At 41.2% G+C, this 22700-nt stretch overlaps 1 protein-coding gene across 1 annotated transcript in view; it reads right to left on the reverse strand.

Moving 5' to 3' along the window:
* LOC122946167 (sodium- and chloride-dependent neutral and basic amino acid transporter B(0+)-like) overlaps positions 1-22353 on the reverse strand; it is an 80096-nt gene extending 57743 nt beyond the window's left edge. Inside the window, exons 1-3 of the mRNA XM_044305573.1 lie at positions 22195-22353; positions 16942-17086; positions 3722-3853 (exon numbers count right to left, since the gene is read on the reverse strand). Of these exons, the coding sequence (XP_044161508.1) occupies positions 3722-3853; positions 16942-17086; positions 22195-22251 (334 nt within the window). The 5' untranslated portion in view covers positions 22252-22353. The remainder of the gene's footprint in view (positions 1-3721; positions 3854-16941; positions 17087-22194) is intronic.
* Between the last annotated feature and the right edge of the window lie 347 nt (positions 22354-22700).

Consider the following 22700-nt stretch of genomic DNA (forward strand, 5'->3'; position numbering starts at 1 on the left):
AGTCAGTATGCAAAGCTTTTGGAACTTGAAATGTTGGACCTTCCCTCAAAGCTGTGGAATACATTTTTTTGTAAATATTATTATCTACAAACAAATTATGTTCAAGAACAATTTAGTTAATAATATATCCAAGATTACTCCATTAGTAGTCAATATATTTTTCTACATGTAATACTAATCTAAGACTGTTGACACCATAGGGAATGGGAAGGGGAACTCCAAGCCTTCCTCTAGCCCCGCATATCCACCCCAACTAACCCCTGCAATAACGACACTGACAACGTTCAACTTTTAACCTTTTATTTTGTTGGGTGGTAATCGGCCACAGCTTTATTCAAACGGCAAAACCATAACCTTGAGCCGTGCTCTCCGCCAGCCGCTGGTATCCCAGCGGGCGGATCCGCCCATTTTTCCTCCAGCACCTTTACGATGCAATAACTAGCCGCCAGCTGTGACTTCAAAACAACTCCAGAGTGGAACTCTGCCCCCATAACCGTACCCCAGAAACACTTCTGAGTACACCATCCGAACAAAGCCCCACGCTAACAACACACCAGGGAGGGAGGGAGGGACAAAGCGCTTCCGCTCAAAGAGGAAGAGGAAAGGCGGGACAGCGGCATATATGCCCTCCTGGCTGACCGCCCACTCTCCCCACCGGATCCCTATGTTAACCCCTGAATGCCGAACGGAACGGGCACTAGAGGAGATATAACTAAAGGGAGGGAGGAAAACAGGGGGGGGGGCACCAGTCCCTGTCCACCCTCCCTAAGCCGTCGGGTGGCCACCAGAAACCCTGGAAAATTAACAGTTTTACCCCCAATATGCTTATACCCCATTACATAATGTGAGTAATTTGGACATTGCATTCTATAAATAGTAATTTCGCTTATATGATAGTAATAGGGATTGTATAGGCGGGGGCTTCCCTTTTAACTCCTTCCTTCCTGCTCTTCCCTCCAAATGACCTCAAATCAAGGAGGTGAACCAGAGAAGTAAATAAACTCTTTCCTTATTTCCCATATGTATGTGGCAAAATAGTTGATCCAAAGACTATTTCTCAATCTATAAAAGGGCTTTGAGCATACAGGGTGGATTACTTTAATTATAAAAATTAAACCCATGGGCAGTGCTACCATGTTTTTGCCAACTTCCTCATGTTTCTATTGAATACAAAATGCAAGGAAGCGAGACAAGACTCACAGAGCAAATACTTACAGGAGGAGGTCAATAACGGCCATTGTTCATATCAAGATATTGACACAATTTCATAAAGGTTCTATTGATGTTATAATAGAGGCACATGCTGCTGTGTTTGATTTGTAACTTGAGAATTAACCCCTTAAGAATACAGGCTACTTTTGTACTTAAAAGCCATGAACACCGTTAGAGGCATTTTCTTTTTGTCATAGAATTGTATTCATTTTGGGCCAAAAATCCTTTTTTCAATTGGTCTTCTCCTCTACAGCTTTTAGTTTCTCTGCATCCATAGACTATTGCATTCTCCTTTACAGTGAATACATCACCAAGCTGCTCTGATGGCTGGCTCCATAGAACTTATCACTGGATTCCTGTCTGCTAATAAATACACTTTTAAGTTAAATTCTTATCAAACTCCTAAGAATTTAGCTATAATGAGTGTTTGTGAGTTGTCGGGAGTTCAGAGATAAGGAGTTAGAGCCATTCTGAAGTCAGAGAAAGGATCTAATGTTAAGCTGAAAAGTTGCAACCACTTGGGTGAATAAAGAGACTTTTTCTATGAAGATTGTCGGAGTGCTGCCTTAAGGGCTACAAATCAAGCTGTTGGAGCAGTTGCCTGGCAGATTCAGTGTGAGGCAGAGAGCAACAGTTTGCGTCTTTCAAGTGTTTTTATCTTGGACCTGTGACCATTTGATCTTCTATACTATACACTATGATACTTCTGTATACAGTGCATAGTGATTATGACAGGCAGTCTATTACATCCAGCGAGAGGGGTGGCTGACCGGAATATGGCAGGTCTGGAGTACTTCAGAAGGCCCCCCTATGCATTCTCTGGGTGCCAATCGGAGGACAGAAGAAGGTTCCTCTTTCTGTCTAACCTCTCAGATGCCGTGGTTACTACTGACTTCAGCATCAAAGACATTAATCTGCCAGGTTCAGAGTCATCTCAATCTCTAGTGGCTGTAGCATGGTGCCAGCTGTTTGATACAATTGGCACCCACAATTTATGGCACACAGCTGATCTCTTAAGCCGGTGCCATCCCTTTGATGTACTATTACAGCACTGAGCATTAACTACCTGCACTCTGTGCCATAATAGTACGTAACAGAGAACAAAAGGGCTAAATTAAAGTAAAGGCAAGAACTGCTTGTATATATGGCTGTGACTGTGCTTTGTACTGCAGCTCACTTTAGCAAAGTCCCATTTACTGTAAGTGAGTGGGACTAAGCTGCAGTACTGGCACCACCGGAAATATATTTATGGTGCTATGCCTATGGTAGCACATTATACAGTGATTTCAAAAAGAAAGTACTAGCATTGACACACTGATTCATTTTTTCTAAGACAAAAGACTGTCACGGACGTACCGAGACATACGGACGTCCCGGCGACAGTGAGTGACAGGAGATCTGTGAGACTTGCAACACGTGGTTTGATCTGACAGGTTTTCCTTGTGGAATTAATAGGTGTCTGTGTTGTTTCTGGTAATGGCCACACCTCTTACCTCCAGGTGTTGCTTATGTGGTCATTTAATGTTCCTTATTTATAGTTGCTTCTCCCACTATGCTGTGCGGTTTACAGCTTCTGTGCCTGTGGATTGTTTGTGGTTGGATCTCTGCTGAGTTCCTGGTGCTTCCATAGTCTCTTTTGAAGTTAAGTCTTTTCTTTTCCCTTTTGTATTTTGTTTGGGTTCTGTGTGTTGTCTTTCCCTATTGTTTGTATTAGGCCTGAAGGAGACTCCTATGCGTCCTTCCTTTTGGAGAAACAGGTAGTCTTGTCCCTGCCATTAGTACCAGGGTCCTATAGTGCAAGATAGGACTCTAGGTATTCCAGCGTATGAACTCCCCTACCTTTGGGGTCTGTTCATACTGGTAGTCAGTTGGAATTTTGGTTAGGGTTTTCACTAGGAGGTGTCCATCTTCCTTCCCTAGTTCTAAGGTCTGATTTCCTGTTTCCCCCTTCCCTCCTATGCTCGGTGTGGTATTTCCCTCCCACACCGAAGCATGACAAAGGCATTAAATAATATTGATGACCTATGCTCAGGATATTTTTAATTTATCATTCGCGGTAGGTCTTGGTGGTTTCATAGGCCAAGCATTAGAAAAAGAAAACTCTTGGTTTGGCCAACATCCTTAGTCATGTTGCAATTCCTGTTAACGTCTCAGTACCTCTAATAGGTGACACGACAGAGACAGCTTTCTTCCTATTCAGAGAGCTAGTTTGCATTTTATTTGCACAGTGTGGGCAACATTAATATTCATAAATGAAAATTGTACATCACTGCTTTCACATGGTACTAACAAATCAATATCACAATCATTTTCTACCATAAGAAAAAATAGTGCTATGATTGCTGTTCTAGCAGTGTATGACAGTCACTACAGCCTGTAGGGATTAGCCTCTAAGCCTCTGGAGCCAAAAACCTGAATATGATTTATTTTTTTCCATTTTGCAAGTATCCTAGCAGTGGATTTATTCTTCAGTTTTAGGATTAATATTCTGCATTGCATATTAAGGTACCTTGTAAGATTGGCACAACCCGCCAAACAGAAATTGGACCCAAGCTGGAGAATTGTCCCATGGAGCATTCCAAGAAGAAGAGTGGGAGGCCAGAGAATGCAAGCATAATCGTGTAAGGTATGAGAAATGCCCCTGTAGAATATACATTTTTAAAAGATTAATATATGACATTATTTTATTTGTGTAATAAGAAATGCATATATTCCAGTGTTATCGTAAAATATAAGACATGCAGATGGAACTTCATTTAGCATTTTTCTGGATAAACGCAGCTAGAAATAATATTTTTCCCAATTGCAATCAATTTCACATATTATGCTAAATGATGTGAGTGGAAAAAAAACTACTTGGAAATGCCTTTAATATTGGATCTTACCAAGGAAACCTATACCTTTTTTGATTATCAATATAAGGCACTCATTATAGTGTACCTGTCATCACAGGTTACATTGGCGAATATGCAGTCATGTTTGTACACTGTTACATAACAATTTCCCCTCTGCATGCTCTATCTCTTATTTTCAGTCATCCCTTAGCTAGTGGGTAGAGACTAGCTTCTATGATCTCTCCCATACACTCTCCCATCTTTTTTTAGTACACCCTTGTATGCATCAGCAGAATGGAGGACATTATACAGCAGTTCTGAGCAGTGTAGCCGTGAATCCAGCCAACTTTTTAGAGCCAGCAGCAATGTCTTTGTATTTCTTTACCTCTGTCTTACAAGAACAGCATCTACTCATGCCACCCCTCTCCACTGTACATAGGCTTCTATGGACACCTGATCCTTCACTGAGTTGTTAGCTGAGGATGAACCAGTTCGGAAGGCAGATTTTGTAATAGAAGTATTACCTTTCATTGTAATCCTATCCTCTGATGAAAACGGGAGGATTGTTGACCCTATCCACAGTGTGCACAGCAGAAGCCATTAAGTCAACGATACAAAACAGGCTGCTCATTTTATGAGATTAGCTGGAGTGAAAAAGTGCAATATTTCAAGATTCAATATAGATAGTGATGTGAACAAAACATCAAAAATACGAAATCAAAGCTGTAATGTTGCAAGTGTAATGAGCATTACTGATTCCTTTCAGTACTTTAAATATAGAAAACATCACAGTTTCCTCCAAGTGGTAAGTGCATATTAAACAAAAGCCCAAAATGTGCACAATGTAATCTAGCTATACATTTTTTTTCTCAATGACAACCATTGTATCTATTTGTGAAATCCTCTGTCTGCTACAAGAATGCATGACATAACCCTATAATTGCTTTGCCCTCTGAGGGATTAATGGCCATATTGAATCTTTATGGACCGTTGCACTAATTATTCCCAGAATGATAAATCTGCATTACTGGTTCCAGACTTTATTATTAGCGCATTGTAGTACTGTTGTGAAAGTTTAAGTAAACATGTGAAGTCCGTCACTGATTAACTGAGCACCGAACAAACAGGGAGTTCATCCGTTATTAACCAGGGCTTGACACATCAGTCAGAATGAAGTATGTCATCAATCAATCAATGCATGGAAGAGACACACAATAACTACTTCAATATTGACAATTGCAGGTCAATGTACTGTATAATAGATATAATAACATACACAGGAAGATGTGACTTCATGAGAGCATTAATGTGACTGCCAACCTTCCTCCCAAGACTTCCTTAGCGGAGGACCCAATGCCCAAATTGAGGACATCTCTTAGGAATCTTAAATGCATTGGTGACTCATAAAAGAAATCTGGTAGTCACAGTTAAGTATGCCTGCTTGAGATAGGTGCCCCATTACCATGCATAGCTGTAATCAAGTCAGAGCTAAGTAGAGTGGATCCTCAAGTCAACCAACCAATAAGAATAAGCACTAAAAAAGTAAAAAGGGTTCTGAGTGTCAATATTAACCAGGCACATGTCTATAATGGGTGCAAAAAAAGCAATCACAGAAGGGTCTTGGTGACTGAGGAGGCCCAAGTGGACTTCTGCCAGAGAGGATACCGGTTTTATAAATGGCTCTTAGTAGATGGAGAATGATAAGGAATTGTGATTAAAGTAAAATAAGCACAAAATTAATACATGTAAATCCGAATTAGATTTTTCTTAAATAGAGGAACCGCTTTCTATGATAAGGAGAGGAACTTCTTCAAGGTCTATGCAATGTACCCAATGTATATTAATAGTAAAATTATGATGATCTCATTGATCTCTAAAGGAGCACCTTATCTTGGAACAGGTAAAGAACAGAACAATTCAATGCCATACCTTAGAGAGGTGCTAGTAAACGGCCAATCAGTACATGCATCTGGGACTGCCACTGATTACAAAACTAAAGGGAATGAGGTCCTTTCAGCTTGGGACTAATTTACATGGGTAAATTAATGGGCCAATTATTAGCCCATCCATATGATAATTGGTCTGTAGAAAAAATGTGTCAGCTGATCACAAAAATGTTATTGTGAGCAGCTATCGCCCTATAAATAGGGATGTGCTGCTTACTAACAAAGAATCTATGTGGGATAAATGATTGTAGTAACGATTGTTCATCCACATGGAGAAATCACCTGTGTTGCCTGTAACTGCTATTGAGTGAGTGGGCAATAAGCAGGAATGAACGGTTTGTTCACAATCACTGCTCTGTGTATTTTTCTTTGTCAGAGGGTCCACCTCACATCCATCCATTATAAATAGAATTACAACACATCTTCATTTAAGTGAATTAATTTTAATTCAGTGTCTTTTTGCAAGCTGCATAATAATTAGAGGTGAGTGACGCTTTTAAAAATTCTATTTGGACGCTTTACCAAATTTCTTCGAGAAATTTGGTTAATCACAAATTAATTTGTCACAAAGCATGCTAAACCAGGTCTATCCCGGCCTGCAGTTTAATTTGCGGGAGAGTGTATCTCAGTGTACATATGTGTGTATTGCACCAACATGCATAGCTAATCCTTCCCGGTAGAGAAACAGTTAAAATTACAGATAGGTCACATATATGGACCAACATTCCTAGCGAATCCATTCTGTTAAACCAAAAGAAAAGCATACAGCAGCCTTCAGTAAAGCAAAAAAAATGTATGCTATGTGCCCCTGCAGTAGCTGTGCACCTTTATTTAGTGGAACAAAATAAAGACATGGAGGCAACGCCAATAAAGTAGTGGATAAAAAAAAGGTTCTTTTAATCCATCTTGTGGCAGTGCAAACATATGCTTTTGAAATACTTCTGTCAGCTGTAGAATGACTGTGTGTCATTATTCACACAGTTCACACTTCAGTTATTTGGTCAGTTATTCTCATAATTTATTTATCTATATCATTTATTGTCAGCCAATAGCAGGTGCAGGTCAAACCTACAGAACAGATGTAGATCTATTTATGATACCTAATCTGAGAGTAGGCTTGATTCCTGAATTTGGCTCACAAAAACTGATGGAAATAACTGACCAAATAACTGTGAACTCAACTGAACTGAATAAGTGTGAACTCAACCTTATAGGTGAATGTTAGCATCAGTTCTAATTTATTGGCTTGGACTGAACTGTGCAGTGACCCAAGATTTACAGGGACTTCCTGCCTCCATCTCACCCGCATACAGCCACAGTCTGTCGGGGTCATCTGTGTCATCTTTGTCGTTGTCCTCTAGCTCCTCATGCTCCTCCTGCTCCTCTCCTGTAACTTGAGCAGATAAAGCACCTTGTTTTATATAAAATTCATGGGCATTGATGTCCTCCTCCTCATCCTTATCCTCCTCCTGTGGCAGTTCAGTCCCCACAGGGCTCAGGTGGACATGAGATTTAGGTGCCATGACTTCTGTTCCCTCACCATCATTTGCAGCTCAAGGATGGCAGGTTTTGCACGGTAAGAGTGGCTGAAGTGCATGCACAAACCTCTTGCAGTTGGGTGGAAGACTTTAGGAACCAGGTGACAACCAGATTGAAGATGTGCCCCATGCAGGGTGCATGGTTCAGCCCTCCCTGACACAGCACAGACAGAATTTTCTGCCTGTTATCGGTGACCCATGTTGGCAAGAAGACAGCCAGGATTCGATTTCTTGGTTAATGACATGGAGCAGTTCCTCAATGGTGTGACTCCATGCACTAAGGCTGACCAGGTGCAGAACCACATGACAATCTCATGTTTTGCATAGGTGGTATATTGAAGGACCACTCTGTCCTATATTAGAGGCTGAGGACAAGGTGGAGCATGAGAAGGCAAAGGAGTACATTGGTGCAGAAATCATATGATTACAACGCAGAAGCGGCATTGCCATCACCTGGCCACGTTTCTGCTGTGCTAGAACCACATTTACCCACCATGACCTGAACCAGAAGCCGAAAGGCTCAAGTACTGGCCGACCATCTGCTCAAAATACGTTTTCAAGGCTGGTACAGCATTTTTAGAGAAGTAATGGTGGCTTGGGACTCTCTACTTTGGCTGGGCACAAGCCAAAAGTTCTCTGAAGTCTTCAGAGTCAACAATATGGAAAGGGAGGGACTGTAGTACCAGGAACTTGGCCAGATGCACGTTCAGCTTCTGCGCCATTGAATGAGTATACTGTATGTATACTGTTGTCTCTTTGCAATTGCCTCGGTGATCGATTGCTTGCGAAACACATCATAAGGAGGAGCAGAGTAGACATGAGCGAATCGAAGTTGACAAAGTGGAAATCGATACGAATTTCAGGAAAAATTTGATTTGTACCGAATGCGAATTTCCTCACGCTTCGTAGTAACGAATCACATTTTTTCCTAAGATGGCTGCTGCACATGTTAGGACATGGAGCAAGGAACTCTGGGAATGAGGGATCACCCACAATGCCATGCATGCAGCCAATCAGCAGCAAGCCAGCCATGTGATGTCACAGCTCTATAAATAACCTCAGCCATCTTGGATTCAGCGATTTTCCAGTGCACTTAGTGCAGGGAGAGATGTCAGCAGGCGCTAGGGACAGTGGTAGAAAAGACTTTAAAACTTTTATTTTGTTGTATAGAAGTTCAGGGAAAGGATAGGAAGGAATATTTCCACATCATTTATGTTGAACAAGGTTCAGTAGGGAAGGTTACAGCCTGGGTAATAGGAACAATCCTATTATACCTTGCTGCACTGACTGAAGATCCAAATAAACATTATACAGCTCTGTAATTTCTGCAACCGTTCTTGTTATTGGGGTGCAAGTGCTGTTTGATACAGTCATTGGTATAGTGAGGCGCCAAGAACAGGTCACTGGTTACAGGAAGGGTATGATGAAGGGGACCTATCTGTAATCCCCAAAACACGTCGAGCTTTTACTTTATTATAAGAATAAAAAAATCTTCCTTTATTTGGAAGTCCTCCAGTTCATCTCCATCATGAGGACGGGATGTGCATTCATCTTACAGGCGACCTCGGCGGGGGAGCTTAGGAGGTTAGGTGTCTTGAGTTTATCCTGTTCACCCCCATCCCCTGTGCAGTAAGTCTCTTGACTCTATTAGTAATACCACCTTCCTTTTTTAACATTTGTGATGTTTTATGTGTATTTTTTATACTTGACCGCTGGCTTATCCGCCACCTGAGCCATTATACACCTGCTCCATCCCTTTACACATACTCTTGCTGTAACCAGTTACCTGTTCTTGGCGCCTCACTATACCATTGTCTGTCTCTTGTGCATGCGGTACACTTGATAAGTGTCCTTGTGTTTCACCTTCCATTGTAACGGGTTACCACGACCTGGTGTCTGTTTTCTAATATCTAGTTCTCCTCTGGCGCTCAAACCTGTCCCCTCCCTCCTTTCCCTCCCCATAACATTTTTCCCACTCATATACTCAATTTTTTCTTTTATTTTCACTGATACAGCCATTAACAGGCTTTATTACAAGGAAATATATCTACGTCTTATTTGCCCTTGCCCGGTGCAGTTATATGTTCTAAAGCATTTTTTGGCTAGTGGTAAAAAGGGGCTTATTAGCCGTTGTGTGATGAAGTGAGAAAATTACAGCCCTTTTTAGCATGTATTAGTGGCAAAAAAATATATATTATTTGCCTTTCAGCGGTGCAGTTATATGTTCTAAAGCACTTTTTGGCGTGTATTAGTGGCAAAAAAATATATATATTATTTGCCGTTCTGTGGTGCATTTATATGTTCTAAAGTCCATTTTGGCGTGTATTAGTGGCAAAAAATATATATTTGCCGTTCAGCGGTGCAGTTATATGTTAAAAAAAACTTTTTGGCATGTATTAGTGGCAAAAAAAATATATATTATTTTCCGTTCAGCGGTGCAGTTATATGCTGTAAAGCCCTTTTTGGCATGTATTAGTGGCAAAAAATATATATTTGCCGTTCAGCAGTGCAGTTATATATTCGAAAAAACTTTTTGCCATATATTAGTGGCAAAAAAATATATATTATTTGCCGTTCAGCGGTGCAGTTATATGTTCTAAAGCCCTTTTTGGCATGTATTAGGTGCACAAAAATATATATTATTTGCCGTTCAGTGGTGCAGTTATGTGTTATAAAGCCTTTTGTGGAGTGTATAAGTGGAAAAAAGTAAGGGCCTATTTGCCGTTCAGGGGGACAGTTATATGTTCTAAAGCCCTTTTTGCCAAGGGCCCGAAAAAAAGTATTTGCCGTTGTGTTCTGAAGTGAGAAAATGACAGCCCATTTTGGCGTGTGTTAGTGGCAAAAGAAAATATATTTGCCGTTCAGCGGTGGAGTTATATGTCCTAAAACCCTTTTTGGCGTGTATTAGTGGTAAAAAAAAAAATATATTATTTGCAGTTCAGTGGTGCAGTTTTATGTTCTAAAGCCCTTTCTGGCATGTATTAGTGGCAAAAAAATATATATTATTTGCCTCTCCGTGGTGCATTTTTTTTGTTCTAAAGCCTTTTGTGGCATGTATACGTGGAAAAAAGAAAGAGCCTATTTGCCGCTCAGCGGTACAGTAATATGTTCTAAAGCCCTTTTTGGCCTGTATTAGTGGCAACAAAATATATATTATTTTCCATTCAGCTGTGCAGTTATATGTTCTAAAGCCTTTTGTGGCGTATATACGATAAGTGGCAAAAAAAAAGTCCTATTTGTGGTTCAGCGATGCAGTTATATGTTCTAACGCTCATTTTGCCGTGCATTGGTGGAAAAAAGGAAGGACCTATTTGCCATTCAGGGGTGCAGTTATATGTTCTAAAGCATTTTGTGGCGTGTATACGTGTAAGTGGAAAAAAGTAAGGGCCTATTTGCCGTTCAGTGGTGCAGTTATATGTCAGCCTTCTTTGACGTGTATTAGTGTAAAAAATGGGCTTATTAGCCGTTTTGTGGTGACGTGAGAAAATTAAAGACTTTTTGGGGGTGTTTTAATTTCCTTTTTATTTATTTATTTGATCAAACAGTATGTCAGACAGAGACGTGCCAGGCTCTGCACAGGGGAGTGGCAGAGGCATAAATGTTTCTGGCGCAGGCACTAGACATGGCCTTTCGGTTTGCCCAGCGGTCGTTTCACTGTGAACTTTGCTCGTTTGCCAAACATGCAAACATATGGCGATATTCGCACGGGCCATTTTCTTTTGCATAGCGCCAAACTTTGACCCATGACACATCCATCAGGTGGGACAGGACAGCCAATTGAGACGTTTCAGCACATGGACACCCCCCCAACCCTATAACAGAACCCGATCTGGCAGCCATTTTACATTATGTGTTTTGCCAGCAGGGACAGTTGGGGACACCAAATGCTAGCTAATAGGGCCACAAAAGTCCCTTTAAGGACTGGTATAGGTGTGCTATTGATAGGTGTGATATAGAGGGGTGTGATATACTTATAATATATTTTCTAACATAGAAATTATATTATAGTTTATTTGTATTGTGCAGCAGTTGTGTGCGGTTCTGCTGCGATACCGCAGCTAGATAGAAAGACAAATGCTATTGGAGTAAATAATTGCAACGGGTGTGATATACCTGATGCCCCCCAAAAAAACTGTTTGAGGGCTGCGATATATACCTTCTTCCACAAAATCCTGATTGAGGGGTGCTTTATACCTGTTTTTTTTGCCAAAAACTGATTGGGAGGTGCTATATACCAGTTTCTGACAAATACTGATTGAGGGGTGCTATATGCCTGTTTCCGCCAAATACTGATTGAGGGGTGCCATATACCTTCTACCACAAAATACTGATTAAGGAGTTCTCTTGCTATATACCTACTTCCACCAAATACTGATGGAGGGGTGCTATTACTATATACCTTTTTCTAACAAATACTGATTGAGGGCTGTAATATACCTTCTTCCACAAATACTGCTCTTCTTATAAAATGACAGGCAGAGGAAGAGGCAGACCGTTACACAAGGATGATAGGGGTCGGGCAGGTGCACCAGGTCGGAGCATAAGTGGGAATTTGTAGAAGGCACGTGAGATAACTTCAAAGGGCGCACCAGAATTGGTTGAGTGGCTCACTCAGCCTTCCGCTTCTGCACCCTCCTTATCCTCTGTATCTGCACCCTCCTCACTCTATGCTGTGTGCACTCCCAAAGACACCACAACCACCTCCATAGCCCATCCACTCTAATCAGAGGAATTATTTTCCCATCCATTCCCAGACCTTACTGATGTGCAGCCATTCTTGGCATCGGATGAGGAAGAGAAGGTAGAAACAGCCGCCACCCAGCGGTCTGTCGACAGTACCCAGGTCAGCCCAAGGAGGGTGATCGCCGCTGTTGCTGCCTACTCCAAAATCTCTAATGTAAGTGGTGGTGAAGGTGATGATGATAACGTGTCGATTGACGTCTAGTGGGTGCCCACAAGAGAGGAAGAGGAGGGGAGTTCAGAGGGAGAGACGGAGCAGCAGATAGGGAGGAGAAGCATGCAGAACTCGCAGTGCACAGGAGGTAAAAAGCAGACTGCAAATGTATCTGGAGCAAGCAATCTACCATGCACAGTCACATCTTGCGTTCCCAGGACGCCGGCACATGGCTCCGCAGTGTGGGCTTTTTTTGACGTATCAGCTGCTGATAATAGTGTTGCCACCTGCAGCCTGTGCTGTCAATGCTTAAGTCGCGGCAAGCCCAACACTCACCTAGGGATGACCGCCTTAAGAAGGCACCTGGCCTCCCATTACCGAGCCCAGTGGGAGCAACACCGTCAGAACCCACAAAGCCACACTCCCGGGGCTCCACGTCCTGCCTCTTCTCCTTCTCTTCCCATTTGTCCTCCACTCCACCTTCTACTGTGCTTTCATCGCTTTTATCTGGCACAAGACAGGCTTCCATGGCCCAAATGTTCGCGCGTTAAAAAAATTATGACACCAGATAATCCTCTTGCCCAACAGTTGACCGCTGGCTTCTCGGAACTGCTAGCCTGCCAACTACTGCCATATAAATTGGTGGACTCAGAGGCCTTTAGAAAATTTGTGGCAATTGGCACATCGCAATGGAAGGCCCCCCGGAAGGAAATATTTCTCCCAGAATGGCGTCCCTGAACTATATAGCCACGTTAAGCAGCAAGTGAATATATCTCTGGCAGACAGTGTCGATGCCAAGATACATCTGACCACAAACACGCGGTCTAGCAAACAGGGTAGGGAAGGTACATAACTTTTACTGCCCACTGGGTGAACCTTCTGACGGCCGTCAAGCATGTAACACGTGGCACCCATGTGGATTTGGTGTTACTGCCAGGGATTGCATGCAGGCCTGCCTCTTTTTCTCCTCCTCCTACTCCATCCTCCATCTCCTACTCGGCTGACTCCTTTGAGACATTGCCATGCCGTGCTGTGGCTGTTGTGCCTGGAAGCCAAGAGCCACACCAGTCCTGCACTCCTTTCAGCTCTGCGGTCACAGGCCGATCAGTGGATAACCCCACTCAATTTGACAGTTGGTAAAGTGGTGTGCAACAATGGTGCCAATCTGCTGAGTGTACTGAAACAGGGCAAAATGATACACGTGCCATGCATGGCACACGTCCTGAACTTAATCATGCAGCGATTCGTTGCCAAATACCCCGGGGTCCAGGATGTCTTGCGGCAGGCCAGGAAAATATCTGGCCATGGCTCGCCTTGCTGACGTTCAGCAGCGACACAACTTGCCTATCAGATGTCGGATTCGTGACTGTCCGACGCGCTGGAACTCCACCTTGTATATGCTTGATAGGCTGCCGTGCCGTTAACGACTACCTGTACGAACTCTGTGGCAGGAGAGGTTCTGGGGAGCTTGGTTTCTTTTTACCAGGCCAGTGGCTGCTAATGCGCGACGCATGCAGACTTCTGCGGCCATTTGATGAGATCACTAAAATGGTCAGTCGCAGCCCAGGCGCAATCAGTGACATCATACCTTACGGCTTCTTTCTGGAGCGTGCATTGCGTCTCGTCATTGATCAAGCCATCGAGGAGCAGGAGCTGGAAGATGAGGAAGTCGCAATGCTGAATGAATTTCCAGGGGGGCTACTCCATCTGAGACAAGTCAGCAGGAGTCTGAAGAGGAGTCAGAGGAGGATGGTTGCTGGGGGGAGGAGGAGAAGAAATAAGAGCAAGCTTAAAACTTTTCGGGAATCTCTGGTGTTGTCCGTGGCTGGGGGGAGGAAACCGAGGACGACATTCTCCTGGGCGATGAGCAGGAGCCAGGGCACTCTACTGCTTCCAATTTAGTGCAAATGGGTCCTTCATGCTCCACCGTTTGACGAGGGACCCCCCGTATAAAAAGCATAAATGTAAAGGACCTGTACTGGGTGGCAACGTACTTAGACCCCTGGTACAAACACAAAATGGCAGACATGTTACCAGCATCACAGAGGGCTGGAATAATGCAGCATTTCCAGGCCTTGCTGCGAGAGATGCTGCATTCTGCTGTTGCGGGCACTGGCAGAGAAATTTCCACCCACAGCGAAACAGGTGCGGGTACCAATCCCACTGCGCCTTCAAAAAGGGGGATATGATCTCGGATATGATATCATTCTTGCAGCCAACTCATCGACAGCCGCCCTCTGGATCCAGCCTCAGGAAAACCTAGACCGACAGGTGTTCGACTACATCGGGTTAACGGCTGATGTGGACGCTCTGAGAATCGAGGAATCCCTTGACTACTGTGTGTGCAGGCTTGACCTGTGGCAGAGCTGGCATAATTGGCCATGGAACTTTTGGCTTGCCCCTCGTTGAGTATCCTGTCCGAAAGGATGTTCAGCGCAGCAGGGGGGATTGTGACCGATAAGCGCACTCACCTAGCTCAAGACAGTGTGGACTACCTCACATTTTTTAAAATGAATGAGGCATGGATCTCGGAGGAAGTCAACACCTGTGATGACCACATGTAATTGAATTTCATCATGCCAGCCCACACATATCCGCCACAACCCAGAACAAAGAATGGTCCTTGCTTTATGTATATACAGCGGCATAAAAGGCCTTTTATGTCGGGTAAATGCCTAATTTTTGGGGCCTGTACTGGCCGACAGTTACATTTTTATCCTGTGACTGCCTAATGTACCTCCAGCCACAGAATCCAAAGTTATTTCCTGTCAGGTGAATGCCTATTGTCTAATTTTTTGGGCCTGTACTGGCTGAAAGTTACATTTTTATCCTGTGACCGCCTAATGTACCTCCAGCCACAGAATCTAAAGTTCTTTGCTGTCCGGTGAATGCCTATTGCCTAATTTTTGGGGCCTATACTGGCCGACAGTTACATTTTTATCCTGTGACTGCCTAATGTACCTCCAGCCACAGAATCCAAAGTTCTTTACTGTCAGGTAAATGCCAATTGGCTAATTTTTGGGGCCTGTCCTCTTGCCCAACAGTTGACCGCTGTATGAACCGCATTCACCATAAGTACCTTCTAATGTCATAGGGTCATGTGACTGTGGCCCCCACCCTGTTCTGTTCCCCTCATTCCGTACTGTGCCCCCTTATACCCTGCATTGTACCCTGCATTATACCCTGTACTGTGCTCTCTTGTACCCTTTTATCCGGTCACGGTATGGCGGTATTATCCAGTCACTGTACAGAGGTGTTATCAATATATGGCGGTGGTATTCAATAACTGGATGACCATAGCTGTATCCCTTTCCCTGCCCATGCTATTCTTTTTTAGACCTGGCATAAGCGGGAAAAATATAAAGATTGCGGTGCTAAGAACCTTTGCGCCATAATCTGTGTCAGAAATACGCCTAACATAGATGTATTTCTATATAATAAATGACCACCTAATTGTATTATTATTCGGGGTTAGGGCTAATATCTTTAAATTATATAGATTCTAGTGTATTATACGGTGCCCTGTATAATACACTGTTGAAAAATGATCCTTGGGAAACACAATCCTCATCCCTGACCACCAGGACCAGGTAGAGCTCTGTCAGTACATGGCGGCCTCCATTCTTATTCTGACACTGGGTTCACATCCTATTTCTGCCATCCATTTAATACATACCATAAATGTTAACAGATGCCGTACAGTGGCGTCCGTTCACCATACAGTTCCATGGTAGAAAAAAAATGGCAGAATCCAAGATGGCTGATGCTATTTATAGGGCTGTGACATCACAGGGCTGGCTGGCTGTTGATTAGCTGCATGGATGGCATTATGGGTGATCCCGCCTTCCCAGAGTTTCTTTCTCCATGTCCTCACAAAAATGTGATTTGTTACAACAAAGTGTGAAGAAATTCAGATTCGGTGCAAATCAAATTTTTCCTGAAATTCGGATTGAATTCCACTTCGTCAACTTTGATTCGCTCATCTCTAGTTACTATGTTACTATGTTAAATGGTTAATCTAATAATGGGTCTGCCATATTACGTTTTAGTCACGTATGTTTTTCTTAGTTACATTTTAACACTTTAATTTATGTTGTACTCAACATAATGTCAAAACTTGTAAGGATTGATTCATCTACGTTTTGTATAGAAACATAGAATGTGTCGGCAGATAACTATTTAGCCCATCTAGTCTGCCCAATATACTGAATATACTGTATATTGGCTATTTTCATATCTATGTCAAATGTTACATCGGGGGCTCTATCGCAGATTTGGTTATATTTGTTGAGAAGAATAGAGCAGAATGCAGTAACAGAACCTCAACAGACGCCATCATACAGTCAGTCCATGGGTCAAGGTTGATGTCTGTTGTGGATTTATTAATGGACGCAAGTGCCTGTGAACTAAGACTTAGTGACAATAGATTCGACCCAGCTTCTGTGATGTATGAAATGTCTTTCTTTATAGCAAATTAACATCTGCATTTCTTTAAAAAGAATTTGGAAAATCTTTACCTCCTCCATTCTTGTATGCAAGATAAGGAAATCTCCAGACATTCCCCAAACCAACAGCATAGCCGATCATAGACAACAAATAGTCTGATTTTCGGGACCAGTTTCCACGTTCCTTGTTTTCATCATTGGAGTCCACATGAGAGTCCTTGAGAAATAATATCCTAATTAATTGCTTCATATAATTGTCTTAAGCACAACATTTTTAGGATAAGATTGTAGCAGAGCAGCACCCGTCTAAATGTAAGACAGCTTCCTTGCTGTCTTACATTTAGACCATTTTCTACGCCTAAAACAGGCGTAGAATATGATGAATGAGCCTGCTGGCATGTCCCCTTCCCACATACTTCACGCCCATTTTCCTAGAGCTGGCATGAGCGGGGAAAAGGCGCAGATTCTGGCAAAACTAACCACTGCACTGCAATCTGCGCCAGCAATAAGCCTAATATAGGTGTATATCTTGATAATAAATGACCCCCTATATCTGTATTATTGGCATAACCAAGTCATATAGAATAAGGTGGACAAAGCCTGAAATGGTGACGTTATCTTCTAGTTTGTTCAAATTACTAATTACCATACTATACACTGCATCTTATCATGACCAATAGTCACCGGACTCTATGGCTCTGATTTATCACGATTTGACTCCAGAATTCTGCCTTCAAAAATAATAATAAGGCTTTTGCGACTTTTTGAACTCGCTTGCCAAAAAGTGGGTGTGGTTGTCAATGATTGTCATTTCAGAATTATCTTTGAGAAAGTATCTAAAAAATTTGCCATCTCTCTCTAGCAGCAGGGTGGAGTAGGTTTTCTAGACAAAAGTGTTAGGTTTAAGGATGAGACAAATTTATCAAACAACATGAGACATTTGATAAATGTGGCATAAAGTACACCAACACAGACTGAAGAAAAACTGACTTTAAATATTCCCCTCATGATAGATTCTCCCCTATTTGTTATGGGCCATATCCAAAGCACTGCATCTGTACACACTCCACTACCCTACAGAACACCATATGTTGTGTAAACTTGGCCACAGAAATAATTTTTAGGGGTTGTACGCTTTTTACTATTAATGACCTATCCTCAGAATAGGTGATCAATATGAGATCGGAGGGGGTGACGGCAGTTGGACCAGCTGTTTGAAGAGAAGGCCGCTCATTTACTAGTGCTGCCTTCTCTGCTCTGTTTACCTGCTCTCCGCAGCAATTGCAGTAGTGTGCAGTGTAATTACAAGTATGGGACCCCCATTCATTTCTATGGGATGGTTCTGTAGTATTCACTTGAACAGACTAAGCCGTCCCATAAAAGTAAATGGTTGCGCCATACTGGTAATTACATCTGTTCCCCACTGCAATTGCTGTGGCAAGCAGGTAAACCGAGCAAAGAAGGCAGCACTCGCAAGAGAGCTGCCTTCTCTTCAAATAGCTTCAACTTTCTTTGGATCTACTAAAGGCCAGTGCAAAATATCATCCCTGTGAATGAGTCAATTTAAAATGCTGTCCATTCCAAGCTTGGACATCAGCTGGATGGAAACATTGATCATGTGAAAGCAGGCTTAACCTCTCATCTTAAAATGACCAAGCTGTAAAATCAATTAAATGGAGAAATCCCTGGATCTGCAAAAATTTGGGGAAAATCCACCTGCACTTATTATGCACCCCCTCAATCGTACCCACTGAGTTACAACCATCTGAGGATGCCTGATACTTGCCTTGTAGGGCACCAAAAATTAAAAAAAAGAGCCAGACTATCAAATGTAACCTCGACAAACCATACCTGGGATTTAACTACCCACCTTCAAACCATTTCCAAGGATTAACTAACTTGAAAAAGTTGCTTTGCATGCTGAGCATATGTGTCCCACTTCCTTTCTCTATACACTTAATCCAATGCCCCCCTAGCTATATCCAAGAAAAAGTCCTCCATCCAAACGACATTATGCCGGCCTGCTCATATTAACCCACTTGTAGGTGTACTTGTGAAACTCATAGCCATCAATAGGTTATCAACAATGACTCTCTAAAGGATATAATGAGGAGGCGAAAATGGAGGCGGTAAGGAATAATACTTAATGGCAGCAATTATGGTACACAAAGTTAAATATTAACATACATCTTGGACAAGGAACAAAAAGCAAGTATTCCTTCTAAATGGTAAATGGAGTTTGAAAGGCATTAAGGTTATTTACATTGTTTCTAACACATACAAAGTGGATATTTCTGTTCTGTGTATATAAAATGTATTATCATTTTCTGAATTTGCTGAATTTGTGAATGTTAGCATTCACATTATGACCATACTTGGACTTCCTGCAACTCAACTGGAACCTTGTTGTGGGACACCAAGGTGTTGCAGGTATAATATTGACTTAAATGTGGTGGCAATATATGGACCCTAGGTGTCATTGTATTATATACCGCTGAAAGCATTATTCCTAAAGCTGTTGTGTAGGTCTATAATCCAAATCTGTTCTGATCTATGTAAATGCAAACTGATGTGAATCAACTCAGAACAGCAAAAGGCAGAGTCCCTAATGGCCATGCTAGCTTTTATTTACGCTGCTTCTAAAGAATATCTCCTTAATTTTGGAGGTGATGGAAAATGCTTTGCCAGCCTTCCCCCAAGGATTCTAAAACAGATTCCTGTGGAAGATTAATATGGGAACTTTAGACACTATAGGTTGCTCATAGGAGCAAGACCAGAGATCTGTAGACAACACTGTTTTTGGGCTCTTGCACTTGGAGGTATAGAGCAAGGTACTGGTTGGTAGTGTTGAGCGCGAATATTCGAATTGTGAATTTTTTTCTCGAATATCGCAATTTCGAGATTTCGCGAATATTTAGAATATCGTTCTATATATTCGCGAATTCGAATATTCTTTTTTTTTTTATTATTATATTTTTTTCTTTCCCACTTCTCTAAAGTTGTTCTTACCTGTCCTTTGGATTCCTGGCTTCCTGGCTGCTCCAGTCAGTGGCGTTTTCAACTTACTGCTATATTCCATATTAGCTAAATTACAATCTAATCTATATGTGTATTTTACGAAATTTCGCAATAGTTGAAATTGCGATGCGAGTAATATAACACGAAATAATCGCATGAAGATTTCAACTTAGCACTGCTATATTCCATATTCTAGCCTAATATGGAATATAGCTGTGCTAAGTTAGCACTGCTATATTCCATACTAGGCTAGAATATGGAATATAGCAGTGCTAAGTTGAAATCTTCATGCGCTTATTTCGTATTATATTACTCGCATCGCAATTTCGGCTTTTGCAAATGTTCTTAATATTGCTCTAACTTCGTCTTTACGAAATTTCGTAATATTGCTCTAACTTCGTCTTTTAGAAATTTCGTAATATTGCTCTAACTTCGTCTTTTAGAATATTCGTAATATTCTAAAAGACGAAGTTAGAGCAATATTAAGAACATTTGCAAAAGCCGAAATTGCGATGCGAGTAATATAATACGAAATAAGCGCATGAAGATTTCAACTTAGCACTGCTATATTCCATATTCTAGCCTAATATGGAATATAGCTGTGCTAACTTAGCACTGCTATATTCCATACTAGGCTAGAATATGGAATATAGCATTGCTAAGTTGAAATCTTCATGCGCTTATTTCGTATTATATTACTCGCATCGCAATTTCGGCTTTTGCAAATGTTCTTAATATTGCTCTAACTTCGTCTTTTAGAATATTACGAAATTTCTAAAAGACGAAGTTAGAGCAATATTACGAAATTTCGTAAAATACACATAGATTGTATTTAAGCTAATATACTGCTATAGTAATATTTTTTAATAGTGTACATATTTTACAAAACTTAAGTTCAGAAGAGGCAAAAAAAAATTAGAGGAAAAAAAGGGATTATAGCACTATATTAGCTAAATTACAATCTATATGTGTATTTTACGAGATTTCGTAATATTGCTCTAACTTCGTCTTTTAGAATATTCGTAATATTCTAAGAGACGAAGTTAGAGCAAATCACGAAATTTCGTAAAATACACATATTAGCCTAGCCATAGTCAATTAGCATAGGAATTATAAATTCAATTAGCATATAAATTCGTATATTATTCGCGATAATTGGAATAATTACGAATATTCGATTTCGACGAATATAACACGAATATTCATTCGAATATTCGCGAAATATCGCGAAATCGAATATGGCACCTCCCGCTCATCACTACTGGTTGGTAGGATAGGATGCCTTAGATGAAGCACAAGTGGGCATTTTTTTTTTCTCTCTATAGATGAACACCAAAATTGTGCTGTCTATAGATGGGTATTGCATTGCCAGAAAAATAAGTCTCTATATTGCTTTGTTTCTTCAATGAGAATATCTCCTCAAGTGTGTCTAGAGTATTTCTTATACAGTCAATCAGTACTGTTATCAGTACTGTTTTCAGTACTGATTAGGGGCTAGAATGCTGACACAGTGCTGTCTACAGATGCGTATCTCTGGTTTGGATGATAAGAGTTAATTTTTGTACACTCGAGGACCAAATTTGCTATACAGCATATATTTTGCAAATGCAGGAAATGCTATACATTTTTACATAAAGAACCATATTAAGTGATTATGTATTAGAAAAGCTTGTTCTATAATATCTTTTAGTAGCCCAGAAAGGCAAAGAAGTCAATTTATATCCAACATTTCGTATCACCTATAAAAGGTATCTCAGCTGATGTAAATACAATTTTCTCCTAACAGTGGGCATACAGGTGAAACACGAAAAATTAGAATATTGTGCAAAGTTAATTTATTTCAGCAACGCAACTTAAAAAGTGAAACTAATATATGAGACAGACTCATTACATGCAAAGCGAGATATTTCAAGCCTTTATTTATTATAATTTGGATGATTATGGCTTACAGCTTATGTAACCCCAAAGTCACAATTTTGAGGTCCCCTTTGCTCAGGGGATATGGATTAATTAGCTGACTAGAGTGTGACACTTTGAGCCTAGAAAATTGAACCTTTTCACAAAATTCTAATTTTAAGCTGCATTAATGCAATTCCTTTTAATTTGCATTACTGAAATAAATGGACTTTTGCCCAATATTCTAATTTTTCGAGTTTCACCTGTATCTACTTGGCAGAGTACCTGTTGTACTTCTGTGAATTAGCTATTCCTTTTCAGTCTAGAATTTGTTTCCATGAGTTATTCATTTACACCTTTCATGCAAGTTGCAAACTCTTTAGGAGCTTAAGTAGTTATTTGTCTACTCACCTTATTTCCACCAGAAGATGTTTTATTCTTCAGTTTCAGAATGTCTTTCATACCCATGATGATTAGACTTCAAGGCTTCTTTGCCCAGTAGAGATGTTCCTTGGGTTTTCACTCTTGGGCTGTGCTGGTGAAATGTAAAAAATTGAGGAGCTTTTAAGCCTTACATAGCTGGCAATGTTTTTTTTTTTCCTATTCACTAAGGTGTGTAACTGGCAACTGGCACCTCCCTCGGTTGTTACTTAATACAGCAGGACACATGAAAGACATCATAAGTTAAAAGTTAATACTTAGATTCAATTATGCAGATATACCATAATTAACATGTTCCTGAAGTAGACTTTGCACAAAAAAATGACATGTAATTGTAAAACCGTATCCCATAAACAATATATTGCCGTTGATGTTTGTTTCAGGAGAACTCACGGGTGGCTTCATGTGTATCATGGTGCTGTTTAACATGTGTCTACTCATAATGGAAAATTAGGCTTCTTTGGGTGCCATAGACA

This window comes from Bufo gargarizans, chromosome 9, assembly GCF_014858855.1.
Source record: "Bufo gargarizans isolate SCDJY-AF-19 chromosome 9, ASM1485885v1, whole genome shotgun sequence".
NCBI lineage: Eukaryota > Metazoa > Chordata > Amphibia > Anura > Bufonidae > Bufo > Bufo gargarizans.